Source organism: Gobio gobio, assembly GCF_949357685.1.
Source record: "Gobio gobio genome assembly, chromosome: 7".
In the NCBI taxonomy this organism is placed as follows: Eukaryota; Metazoa; Chordata; class Actinopteri; order Cypriniformes; family Gobionidae; genus Gobio; species Gobio gobio.
The window spans coordinates 37,098,046-37,117,525 of NC_137103.1; the positions used below are offsets into that span (position 1 = coordinate 37,098,046).

The 19,480-nt window shown below is 38.3% G+C and overlaps 1 protein-coding gene across 2 annotated transcripts in view; it reads right to left on the reverse strand.

Annotated features, from left to right (window-relative positions):
- The window catches only part of sytl5 (synaptotagmin-like 5), a 35,302-nt gene extending 15,855 nt beyond the window's left edge, over nucleotides 1-19,447 (reverse strand). The window contains exons 1-12 of one of the 2 annotated variants that reach the window (XM_079821188.1): nucleotides 19,294-19,447; nucleotides 9,797-9,891; nucleotides 9,521-9,688; nucleotides 7,473-7,679; nucleotides 7,124-7,239; nucleotides 6,273-6,381; nucleotides 5,702-5,804; nucleotides 5,474-5,603; nucleotides 3,662-3,759; nucleotides 3,353-3,430; nucleotides 1,321-1,386; nucleotides 972-1,150 (exon numbers count right to left, since the gene is read on the reverse strand). In XM_079821188.1, coding sequence (XP_079677314.1) covers nucleotides 972-1,150; nucleotides 1,321-1,386; nucleotides 3,353-3,430; nucleotides 3,662-3,759; nucleotides 5,474-5,603; nucleotides 5,702-5,804; nucleotides 6,273-6,381; nucleotides 7,124-7,239; nucleotides 7,473-7,679; nucleotides 9,521-9,645 — 1,211 coding nt within the window. In that variant the 5' untranslated portion in view covers nucleotides 9,646-9,688; nucleotides 9,797-9,891; nucleotides 19,294-19,447. Of the gene's footprint in view, nucleotides 1-971; nucleotides 1,151-1,320; nucleotides 1,387-3,352; nucleotides 3,431-3,661; nucleotides 3,760-5,473; nucleotides 5,604-5,701; nucleotides 5,805-6,272; nucleotides 6,382-7,123; nucleotides 7,240-7,472; nucleotides 7,680-9,520; nucleotides 9,892-19,293 lie in introns of both variants that reach the window. The other variant, XM_079821187.1, reaches the window with a different exon arrangement.
- Nucleotides 19,448-19,480: the final 33 nt, after the last annotated feature.

Below are 19,480 nucleotides of genomic sequence, written 5' to 3' on the forward strand. Positions count from 1 at the left end.
CCATCGGAAGATGACAACGACCGGCCACACCCAGAAGTACACAGGCGAGACATCCTGAAAAGGACGTGCCACGTGTAAGCTCTTTTATGAGAGGAAAGCCTCGCAGAGAACGCCGAAGCGCCCAGGGACCACACACCAGCTGTCTAGCGGACCACTGCGCAGATCAGCAGGCAGGCAGTATGCGATCACTGGAACAGGCCGTAGACACCAATGCCTCTGGAAAGTTGATCGTCTCGAAGGCTGACAAAGACTCAGTTAGCAGGCTTAAAGGAGTGAAGAGATACTCTTGGCTCCAAAGCAGAAACATAATGCGATGTTGCCAGCGTACTTCCTTATATACCCACGAGGTGGAGCGGAGTTACGCATGCAAATTCCGCATGCCCATGGCATTGGCACACCATTGGGCGCTGTTATATTCTCGAAGGTAATAGGCTTTTAAGCGAAACCCCCATTCGTTAGTCACTAACGTACGTCGTAGTGACTGAACGAAAGGGAACAAGTAGTTCTTACTTCCATACACATTTTCTAAAGCCATGCAATAGACTACAAAGTAATTAAATTACTGAAAATCATCAACTATTAAGAATTGTTTGCGTTAATTAAAATAAAAGTTGAAGAAAAATAATTATTTGATGAAAAACAAAAAAATAGACTGAAATATTCAAAATATTAATAAATATGACAATTTATAAACAATACTAACATAAATAATTATAGAATTTACATTTAATATTATTACACTGGACTATCCCTTTAAATACAGTAAAAAAATTACAAATTCTAAATCTAATGTTAATATATGGACACCCCAAATACATGCAGTGTAGGGATAGCTATCTCTGTGTGTCTGAGTGTGTGTGTGTGTGTGTGTGTGTGTGTGTGTGTGTGTGTGTGTGTGTGTGTGTGTGTGTGTGTGTGTGTGTGTGTGTGTGTGTGTGTGTGTGTGTGTGTGTGTGTGTGTGTGGCCTTACGCATCCGTGCGCTGTCTCCTCTCATCCCCGGTTGCTAGGCAGCGGCACTCGCGGACGAGCACGTTGAGTGCCCCTGTTTTATAGCTGTAAGAGATGTTGAGCAGGATCTCCCCGGAAACCCTCACATTGCCATAGTCCCCCGTCTCACTGTACACGCTCATCATACTGTTGATGCTGGTCTGGAGAGAATATAGGGAGAGTCTTTGACTGTGCATGGTTCACAAGCTTGTGTTTAAGTGTATGCATGTCTCTTCAGTCTTCAGTAATACAGAAAGGCAAGAGAGAGAAACTGAAGCGAACACAGCAACAGACAGACACATCTGTACTCAAACACACTCTGAACACTCACAGTGTCCGCATCTGAGTCAGGTACATTAAGGAAACCCCACTTTCTCTCCAAGGTAGGTGTGGAAGACTAGAATAGGACAGGAGAAAGACAGAAAGTAGAGAAGATTGACAGCATGAAGGCAAGCCAGGAAAAAAACAGAGAGCAGAGAAGTAAAATAAGAAACCCTATATAATGTGACAGAACACAGATTGCTAGAGCCAAGGAGGAACATCATTTGTCATGTTTATTAACCCTGATGTCAAACCCATATGCCCATCTTTCTTTTCTTCCATAAAAAGAGATAGCAGAACGTTCACACAGCTATTTTGTAGTAATTCACATATGCAAGCAAAAATATCCATCAAAATTTTTGGTATTGCCATTAAAAGTTTTGAGGGGATGAAACCATTGAGAAATGCAAATTAAATGCTGTTTTTCAGTCAGTCACCAAATTGGGTGACTGAAATATTGAGAAAATACTGAGAACTCTACAGAACACAGTTCCCCAAACGGCATACCAAATTCAATTACCCAATTACCAAAATTTTATTACCCAAGCATAATTTTTTGTTTTAGTTTCGGGCTAAAGAAAATTAATTCAGTGCATCGCTACTCTTTTCCATATAATGACAGTGAATGGGAACTGGGGCGTTTGGGCTCCAAAAATGACAAAAAAAGCACCATAATAGTCGTAATAATCTTAGTTTTTTAGAAGCCATACATTTGGTGTAAAATCTACCACAATCCATCTTGACAAGGCATATGAATTTACATGAAGACTAATAAGATTTAAGAGCTAAGGCAGAGAGCATGAATGGACCACTTTAATGGTACATTTCATTAGTTTTTTGTCATTCACTTTCACTGTATGTCAAAGAGTAGATTCAGATTTTGAATGACGTGAGGGTGAGTAAATAATGACAACTTTTATTCCGTACTAAAAAACATAACTTTTGTTGTCAGTAAAAGCCTGTCTTTGCTAGTTTTTTTCTCTTTTCTTGTGAAGAGTGCTAAATGAAGAGGAAACACATCTGACTCATCTAGCTATTAGAGATGTGTGTGAGCTATGAGTTATGTCAGCTGTTTTGAAAGAGGCCACCTGTCTTCATGTTTGCCTGAATTATTTCTCTTTGTTCTGTCTTAATGCATCACCTGCACCTGTATGTGTTATATGCTAAATTGTGTGTATATGAGATAAAAGTGCATGCGTGGGTCTGCCAGGTGAGTCAACAAATTAGGTGATCTCATGTAACTGGATATTTAGCCAGAAGGAGGAAATGCTAATATTCATAAGGCAGAAAAGCTGGAACGAGTTTTAGAGGGTAGGGCATACTTAAAGGTTTAGTTCACCCAAAAATTCTGTAATTAATTACTCACCCTTATGTCGTTCCAAACCCGTAAGATATCACAATATTTTTTATGAAATCCGAGAGCTTTCAGTGGTTCAACCTTCATTTTATGAAGCGAAGAGAATACTTTTTGTGCAAAAAAAAAAATTATGCAAAAATAAAACTACTTAATTCAACAATTTCTTCTCTTGCATGTCAGTCTCTGACGGCGTTCACGTGAGCACCACGACGCATGCATGTGGTGCTGATGCAGGAGTCGGCCAATACTGAGCCGGCATTCTGACGTACAACCCAGAAGCGGCCCAGAAATGTAGTAATTAAATAGCAGTCTATGAGGGGACAGAAAGCTCTCAGATTTCATCAAAAATATCGTAATTTGTGTTCTGAAGATGAACGAAGGTCTTACGGGTTTGGAACGACATGAGGGTGAATAATTAATGACCGATTTTTTTTTTTTTTTTGCGAGTACTAACCCTTTAATATCAGAAAAAGAGGGTAAAAGCATTGGGTTTCTGGCTCCCCTGCTATATAAGGCACACAAATATAAGTCTAAACATACAGTACACACATGCTAAACACAGAAAAAGGAACAAATATATATTTTGTTTCACTCAGACATTTGCACAAAGCCAGCAAACGCACATCGCAGCAAAGCACCTGCGATTATGTTGTTTGTGTGTGCGTGTTGGTGTAAATCATTATACCATTGATTGCGCACTGCAGACGCTCCGGTTGGTTTTATAGTGTGCTGATAACACCGCATCAATGTCCTCATCCGAGTCCTGGAGCACAAACACTGCCTTCAACGAATATCACATTGAAACAGCACTGGTTTCCTTTAGGCAATCACTTCACTCAGTGATATGATATCATAAAAATCACATTACAGAAGGCTGTCTCTTATCGTTTTAACTCCCTAACCGGAAATCTATCTCATATCCAGCACACAGAAAAAAATTATGAACAAGATTGCAAGTGAGAAGTGGTTTTAAGAGACTGTGGCTGAAATGTACCCCATCGTTCAGTCCTGGAACTGAGCGGCATCGACCAAGCACAGGATCTTCACCGAATTCACCAGGATTACTGAGGTCTAGCTCAGAGCGACTGCGATCTGTAAAGGCAGAGAAAATGAGATACTGCTCTTAAACAAGGTTTTGACTATTTTATATGTTATATAGAGTGAGTCTAAGAACACAAGTGAAAATACTTTAATTTAGCATCTTTCTAAATACAATTTTTACTTCTTTTTTTATTACAAAGTATATTATTACCATATTTTTTTTACTGTTTTACTGAAACACTAACATGAATTTCAGAATGTTTGTGTAAACTCTGATGATTATCATGTTCTCCAGCATGATTTGAGAACGATCCAAAGAGCATCTTGTGCTTTAATGGAAGCAAGAAAGTCTGTACAACAAAGTTAACATGGCCTAAAACAGTGGTTCTCAACCCTCTAAAGGTGCCTCAAGATTACTTAAAATCATTGAAAATAAGACAAAAGCTTAAAGGGGTACTTCAGCGCTGGGAAGATGAATGTGTATTTAAACTGGGTCATTTATGTAGTAGAAATGTGAAATTATTTTTGAATTTGGTGCCTTCTAGACTGAGAAAAGACAGAACATTTATTTTTGTCTCATGTGGATGAAAGACAACAACTCCCAGAATGCACTTGCTTCGCTGCCCTATGAGGCCACTCCCAAAGCCAAGGCTACTGGTTATCACTTGCCCACCATGACACCGCCCCACTGTCGTTTTGATATTCATAGTAGTAAAATAATTTTGTTCAGTTAGAGAACAGACACTACAATTAAAAACTGAACGTGTCTTTTCAATAAAGTGTGAGTGAGCCGAACGAAGTCACGACACAAACGCAGCAGGAGTCAGATTTCATTCATCACAAGAGCGAAGAGCAGAGCTGAGGTAAGCATTCATTCTCAGCGCGTGTCCAGTATGGCGCGTTATCAGATCATGCCTATGGAAGCTTAACATTCATAGCATAGGAATTCATTAAAAAGTTGAAACACTCACTTTGCTCTGTACCGCTCCGTTATTAATGGCCGAGCCGAGCAGCCGTGCACATTTACATTCTGTGAGTGAGATGCGGAACTAGCTCCTTCTAATGGCTGTAGTCTCTAGCCTCTGGCCAAAAAATCCTCAGATGATGCAAAATGACGATATTTGCGTCATCTGAGGTTTTTTTCCAGAAATAAAATGCATAATTCTCTCGTCTCAGGGGGACATGAGGGGGAAAAGTACGATAATTTTAATATACTACTGGGTTTCTACTGATACAAAGCTTAATGCTAAATCGCTGAAGTAACCCATTAAATAAGCTAAAGCTAAACAATATATATATACATTTCATATACCACTGGCCTAAAAAAATTAGTTTAGTGTCCTAGAAATAGTGCAGAATCTTAAATATTTCTACATATATTTATTTTACTTTCTTTTTCATTGAATTGTCAAGAAAATGTTTTACATAGTATAACAAAAAAAAACAGAAAAGGGGATAGACTATTTTTGAGGCAAGTATAGCTTTACATATTTACAAACTGATTATTGTTTACATGACAGTATTACCATTTCTTCTACATATATTTATTTTTTACATGTTGTAACTTTGTTCACTTCCATGTTTAAATTAGATTCTGAAACAAAATTTTTTGAGTGTGGTCTCAGACTTTTGAATCCTTGCTTTTAAGTTTTTAATATTAGAGTGAACTGATAAGGACAGTTTCGCAGGCAAATGTTGTTACTAGTGTCATTGGCAGCAAAAGTCTGAGTTGAAAAAAAATGTCAAGTTGTTGCCATGGTGATACCTGATGAGAGGGAGGCTCTGGATATTGCGATAGAGGGTGTGCTGGAATCTGTTTGTCTCCGCCCATCCGCCATCTTTTCAGGAACGCTGTCACTGCTTTGTATACTATACACGCTCTCTGCCCCATCCGGCTGAACAAACAGACGAGCACGAACAGACAGTAAACACCGCTTTCTTGTCATGCACGCAAGTCTGTATATAGGAATGCAGTTGTGTTGTCGTGTGTTACCCTGTTTCTTGCCTCTGTCTGGGTCGGTGTTTTGACCATTTGTGCTCTCATGTTATTGGGTACTGTTGGTAACCCCGATGGTTCCAATGCAACCGCCCTCTTCCTAAAACACAGACACTTAATGAGAGTGAGACACAAACAGTCTTAATGAGAAGACACAGGCTTGAGCAGAGTTAAATACTAGCTTACTTCACTTAAGTATATACTGCTTAAAAAAATAATGTGTGAAACAGTATGCATAATGCAATCATCAGTATTACCAGCGGTATGCAACATTGTTGTCACATGACCTCATTACAATGCATGTTTAATTAATGTTCAAAATCATTGTTGTTATTACTCCTGGTTTATTTGTCACATTGCTAATAGTCGAGCATTGCATTATCAGATACAGTGTTTACAGTGTTACATTTTAGCAAATGTAGTAGGTCATCTCGTTTTTCCATGCATAAGAAAGAAAAAAGCATACGCTGGACAGCATAATTACTATTGACTGCAGGAACTATATCACAGTCAGTGATTCCAAGCATAGTAAAGTCAAGTTCAATGGACTGTAAATGATGCCCCTCACCCTTTCCTGTTCTTCCCCGTGCTTTTCTGGAATTGGGGCGTAGGCGATCTCTCACCCTGTGGTGTGGATGATCTCTCCATCTCTGATGTTTTGCGAGCAGAGCCTCCATCTCCACAAACAAAACGTATTATTCATCAGTCATTATTCATTAGTCCTTTGACCATGGTGGAAAATGTGTGAGAAAACAAATCTGTCAATTATTCAATAGTGATGCATCAAAAAAAATATTTTTACCAAAACCAAAATTAAAGTTTTCATTTAGCTGACAACTAAAAAAGGTTAAGTAATTCAATTTGGGTATTTGAACACGATATTCTACTCAGGATATCGTGTTATCACATGATAAAATAAACCAGTTGTAGTAAAGCTCTTTGGAAACAATATTTCAGCTGAAAAAATTAGAATATTGCTTATTTAGCATAATTTTTGGTCACGGTGAAGTGTGCCCACATTGTTGACATGTTCATCCATTGTAGCTTATCCACACTGTGTGCATGAAATAGACGCTTACACGGTCACCGTTTTGTCCCTTCAAAATTATTGTGGCTGCACCATTTTTTTTTAACGTTTCGTCCGAATATTTTTGATTGCCGAAATTTTAGGTGCATCACTATTAATCAACACAAAAGCAGATAAGACTTGTAAATGTTTTGTCAATGCTGCTGTTAAACTGGACATAAACAAACAATGATAATATATTTATTTTGTATACACTGAAAAAATTTAACTACTTTAGTTTTCAAATCATTAAAAAGAGCCTGGAGAAGAAAACTTTCCATTATGTCAGGGCTGGCATTGAGTAAAATGTATGGCAATATTTACAGGCATTGGTTGATGGATGTTGGTCTCACCTGGAGGATTGCTGAGGATTGATTGTTTGATTACATCACTGCTGGGTACACCGACATGTTGAAATCTCTTGGATCTCTCTTCCAGAAACCATTCTCCTGTAACCACCTTCAGCTCCCTATAACAGCCAGTCACACACAGACAACACTGTGTACGCCCCAATTATAGAAGTGACAAGCATAGCTTAATTGGTTCACCTATTAAAGAGCCTATGAACTGCAATTTTCTATTCTGCATTGACATTTCCTACTGAAACAACTTGGTGCAGAACATGGATTAAAAATTATTTCAATCTTACATCTTTTCAGTATTACAGACTAGAATGTGTATGGATTTTTCTGTGTGACTCACGCAGTCTTCGCACACACAGTGCATTTGCAGTTGCTGCCTGGAGGCGTAGCGGTGCAGAAGTTGCAGATGCGCCGATGACAATTGGTACACACATTACCCCTCTGCAGGATGAGACCCAGAGCACGAAGACATACGGCACACTCGCGCTGATCAGCTGAACTACGCCGCCCGGCTCGCTTCAGTTCCAGAAGCTCATTTTTCAGCTTCCTGTAGAGGCACAACTGGCATCACTGTTGGGGAGTAACTAAATGTAGCAGCCCTATAAATTAACTAACTACAGTCCGTTTCTTTTAACATGGTTTATCTATTCCAAAAAGAAGCAACATTTCCCCCCAAAAAATGTAGCATAATATTAGTTTTGCTTTTTTTTTTTTATGCGTTTGAGCATTCAAAATGTTTGTTGTATCTACAATCATTTATCAGTTCAAGTATGATTCACCCTAATTGGGATTGTCCGTTCATAAACCCTCATTGTTTTTGTGTTATACCGTGGTCTACAACGGACGCGACAGTTATCAAGTCATGCCATGCCGCAACAGCTTGAGGCTGTCTACACTGGTCACGAAAAAGTTACCATTGCAAATCTATTTGTTCTGTGTGTCAGAAGTAGCACTCGCGCTTGAAGTACATCAGAAATCAGGGCATCAGTTACACTCGGGAATTGGTTGTGTTCTATGTGAAAGCTTCTTGAGATTTTCTAATGATAAAATCTCTCATTAAAGACCTAATGCAAGCTCTTCTCATATTGAACCTCCCATCCCTTTGCTACATCCTGCCTCCTGGGATCATTTTAAACCTTAAAATCTCTTTTTAAAAAACCTTTTAAATATCACTACAGCACCATCGCTATCCTTAAACCTACATTTTGTTCTTATGACATCTTTCACCCTAGATTTTTTTAATTAATTGTTGACTCTATTGGGCCGGGGTTGGTGTCTTTTCTTAATAAGTGTCTTTCTTCACAATCTCTGTTTTACCATTTATCTCTAAGGTTTTGGGAAAAAAGGTGTTTGATCAACTTCAGTCTTTTCTAAATTGTAATTGTATCTCTGAGACTTTCCAGTCTGGTTTTAAATCTGCTCAATGCACAAAATCTGCCCTCTAGCCTTTAGCTGACTCTGGTGACTCCATGGCCCTTGTTCTTTTAGATTTAACTGCAGCGTTTGATACTGTTGTTGACCACTCCACACTAATTTCTAGATTAGAGTCATGTGTGGGGATAAAAAGTACTGTCCTCTAGTGGTTTCAGTCTTATTTATCAAACATAACGTTTTTGGTCAAGATGGGGAATTTCTCCTCTTCCTTCGCTCACCTCTCCTGTGGCCTCCCACAAGGCTCGATCTTGGCACCCTCCCTTTTCTCGTTGTACATGCTACCCTTGGGTTCTATTTTAAGAAGACATGGTGTATCCTTCCATTTTTATGCTGACGACACCCAAATATATTTACCTATCAAGGGAAATTATCCATCTGCATGAACATCTCTTTTATTGTGCTTAGACGAGGTTAAATCTTGGCTTGCTCAAAACTTTTTATCTGCATCCCTATAGCCCTTCCAGAAGCTTAAGATCAAGCAACCGAAACCTCCTTCTAGTCCCCTACTTACGACTCAAACGTTTTCTGTGGTTGGGCCACAGTTAACAAACTGCCCTTAGAGATCAGAGTGGCATCTTTTGTGACAATTCGGGTCTCTTTTAAAAACCTATTTATTTTCTCTGGCGTATTGATTTAGTTTTTTTTGTCAATATCTTTAGTGTGTATATTTAGGGTTTGTATTTAGATGTAATTTTTTAAACATTTAAACTCGAAACTTGTGTTACGCTGCACTGCACCGCATCCATTGTAGACAGCGTCACTGATTAAAATGAGTTCTATGTGCTTTTGTGGTGCTGCGGTTAAATTATAAATTATCTAATTGGATAGTTGTATACCTATTTTAAGTAGCTTTAGTGTAGTTAGCTATTCTATTAACTTCTAAAAAAGTACTACTTTTGCAGAAGAAAGAAAGAAAATGTCTTTTTGTGATGATGTGCAAGTTGAAGATGCTACCTGATGCGTTTCTCGTCTCGTTTCCGGAGCTTGTCATCTTTCTGGAGAACACTAAGGATCATCTGCTTTTCGTGCTCCAGGAGGAAGGTCAGATTAAGGGACTCGGTTGTCTTCGCCATGACCATTTAAAGAACTGCTCACAGCTCTAGGAAAACTCAGCCAATTAAACTGGCCACAAACCAATCACAATTATGCTTCATGTATGCAGCTTGAATCCTCATGAATGAATGAAGGATTGCTTTAGTACATCTACATATCCCCATAAAGGTCACCTGCCTGCTCCTTCAAACGATAACATTCATCTCTCAGCAATTGTGGCAGGTCTTGTGATCCTATTGTTCAGGGCATTAACCTTTTCACCTGCTGAATGCCTGCAAGAATAACATCCATAAAAAAAGAAATCAGTGATCAATCAGGGTATTTTAGGTGCAATACTTACAATATCATGGTTTATGTCTTCTGACCAAGTTAAAGTCAAATTTAATTGTTCTTGATATTTAAAGGGGGGGGGGGGGGGGGGGGGGTGAAACATTCAGTTTCAGTCAATCTCATGTCAATCTTGAGTATCTATGGAGTATTATTGCATCCTTTATATCTCAGAAAAGTCTTTAGTTTTATTATATTTATAAAAGAAAGATACACTGACTGTACCAAGTCTTTCCGGAAAAAAACGAGCGGCTGGAGGCATATCGTGTGGGCGGGGCTAAAGAGTCACGAGCGCCCGCAGCTATTGCGTTGAGAGCGCCGGAAAGCTGTGACATCCTTAAATGTGATGAAAAAAACGTTATCCTAAATAAACCATGGAGATCAATCAGATTTAGCCATACATATATGATCCAGAATCAGATCTAGAGGCTGAAATTGAAAAGGAGAAGCAGCAACGACTACAGCAGGATGTCTCAATGGTATGTACTGTAACTGTAACTTATATACTTGTTTAGCGGCTTGTCATGCGCAAGTTTTACAACATTTGTGTGCGTTTACTCGTGGTTTATGAGGATATAATTTGGTTTATGTGATTTGTATATGTGATTTAATGTTAGCAGTAGCAAGCGTAACTGTTTTGCACGTCAGACTAGTGCGTGTTTACATAGAAAAACAATGGAATATTAGCGCAATTGAATTAGACGAGCTACAAATCCGGCGTCAAACTGGGCCTTGTTTATAAAACAATCGTCGTCGAAATGCAGGGAACAAAAAAAACACTTGCACAACTCCGTTGCTGCTCCGGAAAAACAAACTCCATCCACTGTCCCATTAACGCTGGGTTTTTTGTAAAGCTGTACAGGGTTTTCTTGCCCTGACAACCAAAAACACATCTTTGGTGACATTGTTGATGTCGTGAAGTCCTGTGACTGCAGCGCAGCCGAGCAAAGCGATTTGATGGGCGTACTGCTTTCGCTCTCTCGCTCTGGTCTACGGATGCGCGCGCGCCCTTCCGGGAGAAGTGCCCTTAGGACCCGTTTAAGGAAATTCCACCCCATTTGACATTACACAAACCCCTACCCGAAAAAAAACTTTCCGAAACTTGTGAGAAACCGGAAGGAGTATTTTTGGCACAGAAATTCTCCATCAAACGTCCAACAAAATTTTTTGAAACGTTGTCCATGTTTAGCATGGGAATCCAAGTCTTTAACAGTGTAAAAAACTCAGTATGCATGAAACAGCGAGCACCCCCCCCCCCCCCCCCCCTTTAAAAATAATAAAAAGAGTTTATTATAATATAAAACATACAGTAACTTTTAGAAATTTAAAAAAGATGCACAAAAAAAAAGGATTGTTCTCTGTATTTCCATCATTCTGCTTGTAAGGGTCAGAGAAAGAGAGGGTGGAAAATCATAATGAAAAACCTATTATTACTCTTTGCAAAGCAAAAAACAAAACAAAACACATGTTTCACAAATAACCCACAAATGTCTGACATGACTACTTTAAAACCATAATGATTATGCCTCTCATAACAAACATTAACCACAAAACAGTATCTAAAGTAGGAATTAAAACAGTATATTTTAATAGAGCACATACAGTATACACTATTAGGAACACCACACTAATACTGTGTTTGACCCCCTTTGACCTTCAGAACTGCCTTAATTCTATGTGGCATTGATTCAACAAGGTGCTCTTTAGAAATGTTGGCCCATATTGATAGGATAGCATCTTGCAGTTGATGGAGATTTGTGGGATGCACATCCAGGGCACAAAGCGCCCGTTCCACCACATCCCAAAGATGCTCTATTGGGTTGAAATCTGGTGACTGTGGGGGCCATTTAAGTACAGTGAACTCATTGTCATGTTCAAGAAACCAATTTGAAATGATTCGAGCTTTGTGACATGGTGCATTATCCTGCTGGAAGTAGCCATCAGAGGATGGGTACATGGTGGTCATAAAGGGATGGACATGGTCAGAAACAATGCTCAGGTAGGCCGTGGCATTTAAACGATGCCCAATTGGCACTAAGGGGCCTAAAGGGTGCCAAGAAAACATCCCCACACCATTACACCACCACCACCAGCCTGCACAGTGGTAACAAGGCTCATTCCATGTTCTCATTCTGTTTACGCCAAATTCTGACTCTACCATCTGAATGTCTCAATAGAAATCGAGACTCATCAGTCCAGGCAACATTTTTCCAGTCTTCAACTGTCCAATTTTGGTGAGCTTGTGCAAATTGTAGCCTCTTTTTCCTATTTGTAGTCGAGATGAGTGGTACCCGGTGGGGTCTTCTGCTGTTGTAGCCCATCCGCCTCAAGGTTGTACATGTTGTGGCTTCACAAATGCTTTGCTGCATACCTCGGTTGTAACGAGTGGTTATTTCAGTCAAAGTTGGTCTTCTATCAGCTTGAATCAGTCGGCCCATTCTCCTCTGACCTCTAGAATCATCAAGGCATTTTCGCCCACAGGACTGCCGCATACTGGATGTTTTTCCCTTTTCACACCATTCTTTCTAAACCCTAGAAATGGTTGTGCGTGAAAATCCCAGTAACTGAGCAGATTGTGAAATACTCAGACCGGCCCATCTGGCACCAATAACCATGCAACACTCAAAATTGCTTAAATCACCTTTCTTTCCCATTCTGACATTCATTTTAGAGTTCAGGAGATTGTCTTGACCAGGACCACACCCCTAAATGCATTGAAGCAACTGCCATGTGATTGATTAGATAATTGCATTAATGAAAAATTGAACAGGTGTTCCTAATAATCCTTTAGGTGAGTTTATGTATGCATATCCTGCATGCATATATATATATATATATATATATATATATATATATATATATATATATATATATATATATATATATATATATATATATATATATATATATATATATATATATATATATATATATATATATATATATATATATATATATATATATATATATATATATATATATATATATATATATATATATATATATATATATAATTTAGAGACAAAATCAAGCATTTTTTGTCTGGTAATTATGGATGATGATGGTCTGTACTTTGTGAATAGACTGACAGTCCAGATGTCGGTATGAGAGCCCAGCCTATCCGATACAGCTACAGCTATTAGTCACCATTTAGGTTTTTATCTAAAGCGACAATACTCTAATTGCAGTGGCAGTCTGCCAGTGGCAATCTGGGGTGAAGTGGCTTGTTTGAGAGCACAGGAGTAATAGAACAGGACAGTAATCACTGTACATCATGCACACTTGGGACTGAACCTACAACCTCTGCATTAATAGCTGCCACTTTCCACAAGATAATAGGGCTTGAAATGAATGAAAATGTAAAGTAAATTAAATTATAAAATTGTACATTAAGATTTCTAATAGATAGAAGTATATCAGAATGGGTATTCTTTTAATCCATAAATCAAATGTTTTTTTTTTTCTTACAATAACTTTGGCACTAAGAGTCGAATGAGTCTGCATAACAATGTCTTTCCAAAGGACATGGAAATTTAGCTTTTATTGCTTTAAAAAAAACATGAATTTCCTGTTTGAAGCACTGATTTATGGGTCATATCCAATTCCCAAGATACTCTGTTTGCATGAACTGGGTTAATATGTAGCATTTACTGCATGCGTGTATGTTATCTCATCTTCGTTGTAGGTTTGTTTGAAATTAATAGTGAGTGACAAATGGGGAGGACAGAAAATGTGTGTGCCAGTGCGTGTGTGTGTACACACTAGCTTTCTTCTATGTTTTCTGTCTGACAGAATCTGATACACAATGTCTAACAGGCCAGCCTACGTAATCAGAACCTTCAAAAGCTGTTTTTCACACCATCATTTACACTTAGAAAAGCATCTGCCATTGGTGACACAACCACACACGTACGTCTATGTGTCACACACAGGTGACAAATTAGTTGTAATGCCGCAGCCAAAAATTGCTTTAGACTGAATAGCATCCGTGTATGTTTGCGTATTTGTGTGGAACTGAGGTTCTTGTTCCATTAAGTGTCTGACTCAACAGGAAGACGTGGAGCAAAATTAATTCAAATTTCTCAGGCGAGAACTGTTACAGGGACACACAAATGCACGCAAATTGAAAGTGTAACTTCCCTATCTCCGCTGAGGAAAAGGACAGCATGAGCCAGCAATGTCTAGCAGCACTACTAATTAAAAAAAAATCTCTTCTGCGTCATACTGCCATCATCGTCAGGCAGTTGTTAGTATGCGAGTCTGAATGTTAGTGTGCTCATTTATACACTCCTCCTGAGCAAGGTGTATACTGCGGTCGGAGCTGCTTCAATAAAAACTGCAGGGTTACAAAAGGTGTGGTATCTCCCTGGATCCCACCCTAAGTACACACATTAGTGTACACAAAGCCCTGTATAAACATACCAACAACCGCTCTCTTACGTTGTTTAACAATTACACTACCGTTCAATAATTTAGGGTCAGTAATATTTTTAATCTTTTACAGAGAAGACTCATGCTTACCAAGGCTGTATTTATTACAATTTAAAATCACTCTTCTGTGATGACAAAGCTGAATTTTCAGAAGCCATTATTCCAGTCAGTGTCACATGATCCTTAAGAAGTCATTCTATGATGATTTGGTGCTCAAGAAACATTTCTGATTATTATATTGTTAAAAACAGTTGTGCTACTTAATATTTTGTGTAAATTGTGAGTTTTTTTCCAGGATTCTTTGATGAATAGAAATTATAAAATAAAAAAAAGATTTTTTGTAACAAAGTAAAAGTCTTTCGTCACTTTTGATCAATTTACTTCCTGAATACATGTATTTATTTTTTATTTTTTTAAATTCCAAACCTGTATGACTGATTTTCATTAATGCAACACAAAAGAAAATGTTTGGATGAATGAAAGTGATAAACTCAAATGATGTACTCATCTGTCTCCATTTTTTGTAATGAAAGTCATGAGGATTTGAAATGACATGAGGGTGAGTAAATGATTTTCTCAACAAATTTTCTAAATTTTAAATTGTGTGAACTAACTCCTCCTTAAACAGCATAAAATTGTCTAATCCACACCGGCATATACCTGAAATAATAATGAAAATAATGACACTTTCAATGACACCTGCAAGTACTGTTAATTCATTGGTACCTCAGGCTCTACTGCATATGAAGACACCAGACAGGAATAATGCTGCCTTCCAGTTCTCCTGGAAGATTCGTATTTACCAGCTCAGAAGTCATCGTTACGATGTGATGAGTTCAAATGATTTTGGTAGGGAAAAAAGGATAGGATTTCATATTTCTTCATCTCCTTTTCACTTACTGACAAAAGACAGGAAGCTTTTCAGCCCAAGTTCGACATAAAGAAGAGCAATGGATGCGCATTAGATGTGTAATTGGTTATTTATCTGCGTATTTTAGCTTCCTCATGCTGAAATGCAGTTGCACAAGCCGGTCACTTAATAACAGCCAAATGAGCAGTATTTTCTGACAAGCCTTATTTGTATTACTCATCAACAACCCGCTGAACGCATGCAAAATAAACAGTGAAGCCAATATTTAACGTTTTAAATTGTGACATGCCTCACAATCCTGAATTTCCCACTGGTAATTGAGACATTGTGGTACTGTTCATGTGTAAATATGACCATCCTGACAAGACCTGAAAGCAGCATTGAAGATGATAAGCATGTTGCAAGAACCATGGGAAATGTAGTTCAGTGCATAAATCTCAAGAGAACAAGTCAACAAGCTGCCAGTCCAGCTCTCAGCTCACAGTAATTACTCCTCTAATGATGGCGACACATTCACCAACAACACCTGGCTTAATAGAGATTAGATTCATGCATGTTTTACGCCTTACAGAGAGGCGGCATTAGCATAATAAAAAAGGGGCATAGAGCTATGAAATGCAGATTAGCAAGATGAAAATTAGTATTGGGTAGTAAGTATGGTAGTGGACGACCAATAAGAAATGGCAAAATCAAAATGTCAATATAATGCCAATGCAAATGTATATTGTAATTTAAAATTCAAATTTATGTGTAAAGAACACAAAGGGGAAAACTTCTGTTCAATTGCCAAATGAACATGGCCCCATATCAAAATCCTCATACATGGCAAATATCTGGTTTGCATACTTTTAAAATGCATGTAAGAAAATGATGTTGTTTTCAGCCCTCCACAAACATTTAGATTGTGTATGAAGTATACCCTGGACTAATGGACTAATGACATGCAAGGTAATGTGATGTTGCCCTTCTCTCCAGCTGTGCCCCGTTGAATCTTTAATGCATGCCTCTTCTTTAAACACACATACACACAAATCAATACAAAATGTCAGTTATGGAGGGTGTTAATGTTAAAGTACTTCAGCAGAATTATCTCAGTCAATCAAATGAGAGCACATTATATTGGGGTCTATTGTCTGACCATGACAGATTTTGGTCCTTCTATCTGGGATGCCAATTACACTTTTCAAGTCAACCCACATTCTCTTCTTTCAAGACCGGTGCACATTAAAATTAGAAAAAGGACTTAAAAATTTAATGAGTTTGCTTTCAGTCTTTTTTATGAAATTTAGTTTTTTTTGATCCTGCTGCCACTAACGTTCCTGTCTGTATAGCTAATTATGTTAATATTTCTATCTTTTAGTGAAGATAATACATTTTCTGTGTGACCAGTATGTATCAGTCATTCTTTTACAAATATTATGGGCGTTCTGTGATTTTGTAGGGGTGAAATTGTGCCTCAAATACACAAACTGTGTCCACAGAGCCAATGTTTTTATTTTTTCCAGTAAGGATCTTTTATATATTCATTGTTTTTTCTAGACTAAAATATTAACACTCTCTGAAACCTTCACCCTCTCTGCTCCTCTCTGGTGAAAAGAGCTGCCAACCTCCACCAGCTTGTTTCTATTTCAGCAGCCATATCACACCGGTTGCCCACTGAAGCTAAGCAGGGTTGAGCCTGGTCAGTACATGGATGGAAGACCTTCTGGAAAACACAGTTTGTTCCTGGAAGAGGTGTTAGAAAGGCCAGCAGGGGGTGCTCGCCCTGTGGTCTGTGTTGGTCCTAACGTCCCAGTATAGTGATGGGGACACTATACTGTCAAAAAAGCACTGTTAATCCGAGGTCTTGACTCTCTGTGGTCATTAAAAATCCCCAGATGTCCTCCTCGTGGCCAAATTTGCCCATTGGCCTCTGTCCGTCATGGTCTCTTAAACATCCCCATACTGATTAGCATCATCACTCTGTATCCTCTTCACCAATAAGCTGGTGTGTGGTGGGAGTTCTGGCGCAATATGGCTGCCGTCGCATCATCTAGGTGGATGCTGCACATTGGTGCTGTTTGAGGAGATTCGGCGCTTTGATTGCCAAGAAAAGCGATATATAAGTGTAACAATTGATTATTAGCTTTCTAATAAAGATGGCATTGTACACTATGAATATTTTTGGGTTCTATAATGAATTGCTTATGTTCCTCTGTTGTAAGTAGCTTCAGAAAAAAAAGTGTATAAAATGCAAAAATGTAAATATTAAACAGAGAGAAAATTAAAGCATTTACTGAAGTCTCCTTCTTTTTGTACTTAGATTTTACTCCACTCAGTAAATCTCACATCTTCACATATTTTCAAAAGAGATCTCAACAATGTAAAAAAAACTCAGATCTTCAGATCTGCAAGTGATTTCAATAAAAAATAAAACATTTCTATTCAAATTCTTAAAAAAAAAAGAATTATTTGAACGCATTCCACATTCATTTTTATAGATTTATAATTTTACTGTATGTTAACAATTGTCACAATAGTGTCTACTTTTATTTCCTCCTAAAGAGGTTTAGAAGAAACATCTGATACTTAAATTAAACATTATTAAGCGCCTTGAGCTACGAAAGAGTATGAACATCTGAGCAAAACTGAGATACTGAGCAATAGCTACTGGCCAGTCAAACTGATTTGCTGTTCCTCAGCTGCCTTTTATCTTGATTATGCCTCGCTAGGGTATAAATAGCTAATGCTTCTGAAAACAGAAGTGATTTACTGTATGCTGTTGCTCATTGTACACAAAAGATGACAAACCACACCTTAAACCGTTACCTACCGGCATGTGACAAGAGGCTAACATGCTTAGAGGCATTTTGTCCGTCACTACTTTTGTCACCTCCGTGATAAGACAAATAATTAGGGCTCAAATCTGCGTGTAACTTGCACTCTTCCACCCATGAGTGGGCACTTAGTTCAATCTGTATACCAGTAGGAAGTCTGTTCTGGTTCTCAGTACGATTACCACTATAACAGCATTGATAAAAGACAGATTAGACAGATAATACTTAACAGGCAACTACATGCAGTACTAGTGGGGCGGTTTGGCATTCATGATGTCACAATAGCCCTGGAAAGCTTTCCGCTTCCTTGGTATCATCCTAAAGGATAAACACAGTGCACTGGCACGTGCTTAAAGCTGTAATCATGTGGAAGAGCATCTTACAGATCACCTCTCAGAAAGATTCACTGTACAAAGTTGTATTTATTTAGCTTGGATTATATCCTAGGAATATATCCATATATCTATATTTACTGGCTTATATAGGGTCAAGTTGTCACAAATGCGTCAGTAAATAAATACTAGTAAATATTGCATACATTACTTGATTTCTCAACCAGTGGTTTTGTATGTTGTTCAAACAACTAGTTAAAAACTAAACTATTATTATTTTTCATTATGTGAATTATATCCTACATCCATACTATCATATTTGTTGAATTTTCAAGTGGGCACAAGAGAGCCACAATGTAAAACTAAGATATTTTGTCCCTAAGACTTTAAGACATGTATCTACAGTAATTCACTTTCAAAAATAAACATACCCTAATTCATTTTCACTGGAGTAAAAAGTAGGACAACTAGCCTGTGCAATGAACACCACCGATTAGATAGTGGCACTTTTGAACTTTAACAAAAAAATATACTACACAAATATGAAAACGACTTCAGGCTACCTCAAGAAAAAAAAGAAACAAGAAAAACAATTTAAAAAAACGCTCTGCTGCATTGCACCTGTTCAAACACCTGGTGAGACGACATTATATGTAATGTCACACAACAGCGTTAAACAGGCTTGTGTGTCAAGGAATATCTTCTGATACTGACTTTTGTGGGGTTTCGACTGTTTTAAGATGATGTAACCGATAAAGAAAGAAGATACATTACAGACTGTTAAACATGAGACAGAATGGGAGCATTGAAGTTCCTGCGTCCATCTCACCTGAAAGCTGCGTTTATGCCCTCAACCACCACACATGAAACACGCCAGGATATAAACTGTTGTCCTACCTGCCGCAGTGTTCGTACATGAATATCCCGTGAACTGCAGTGCTGTTACATGGTCAAGAGCAGTTTTGTAGTGGTGTGTTCATTGCAGCCCGAGCTCCGAGCGCAAGGCAAACCCCCCTACGCACCCGCCGCTGGAGATGTTCATAGCGTGGGCGGAGTTTGCGCTTCCACGGATTCCCCGTGACCG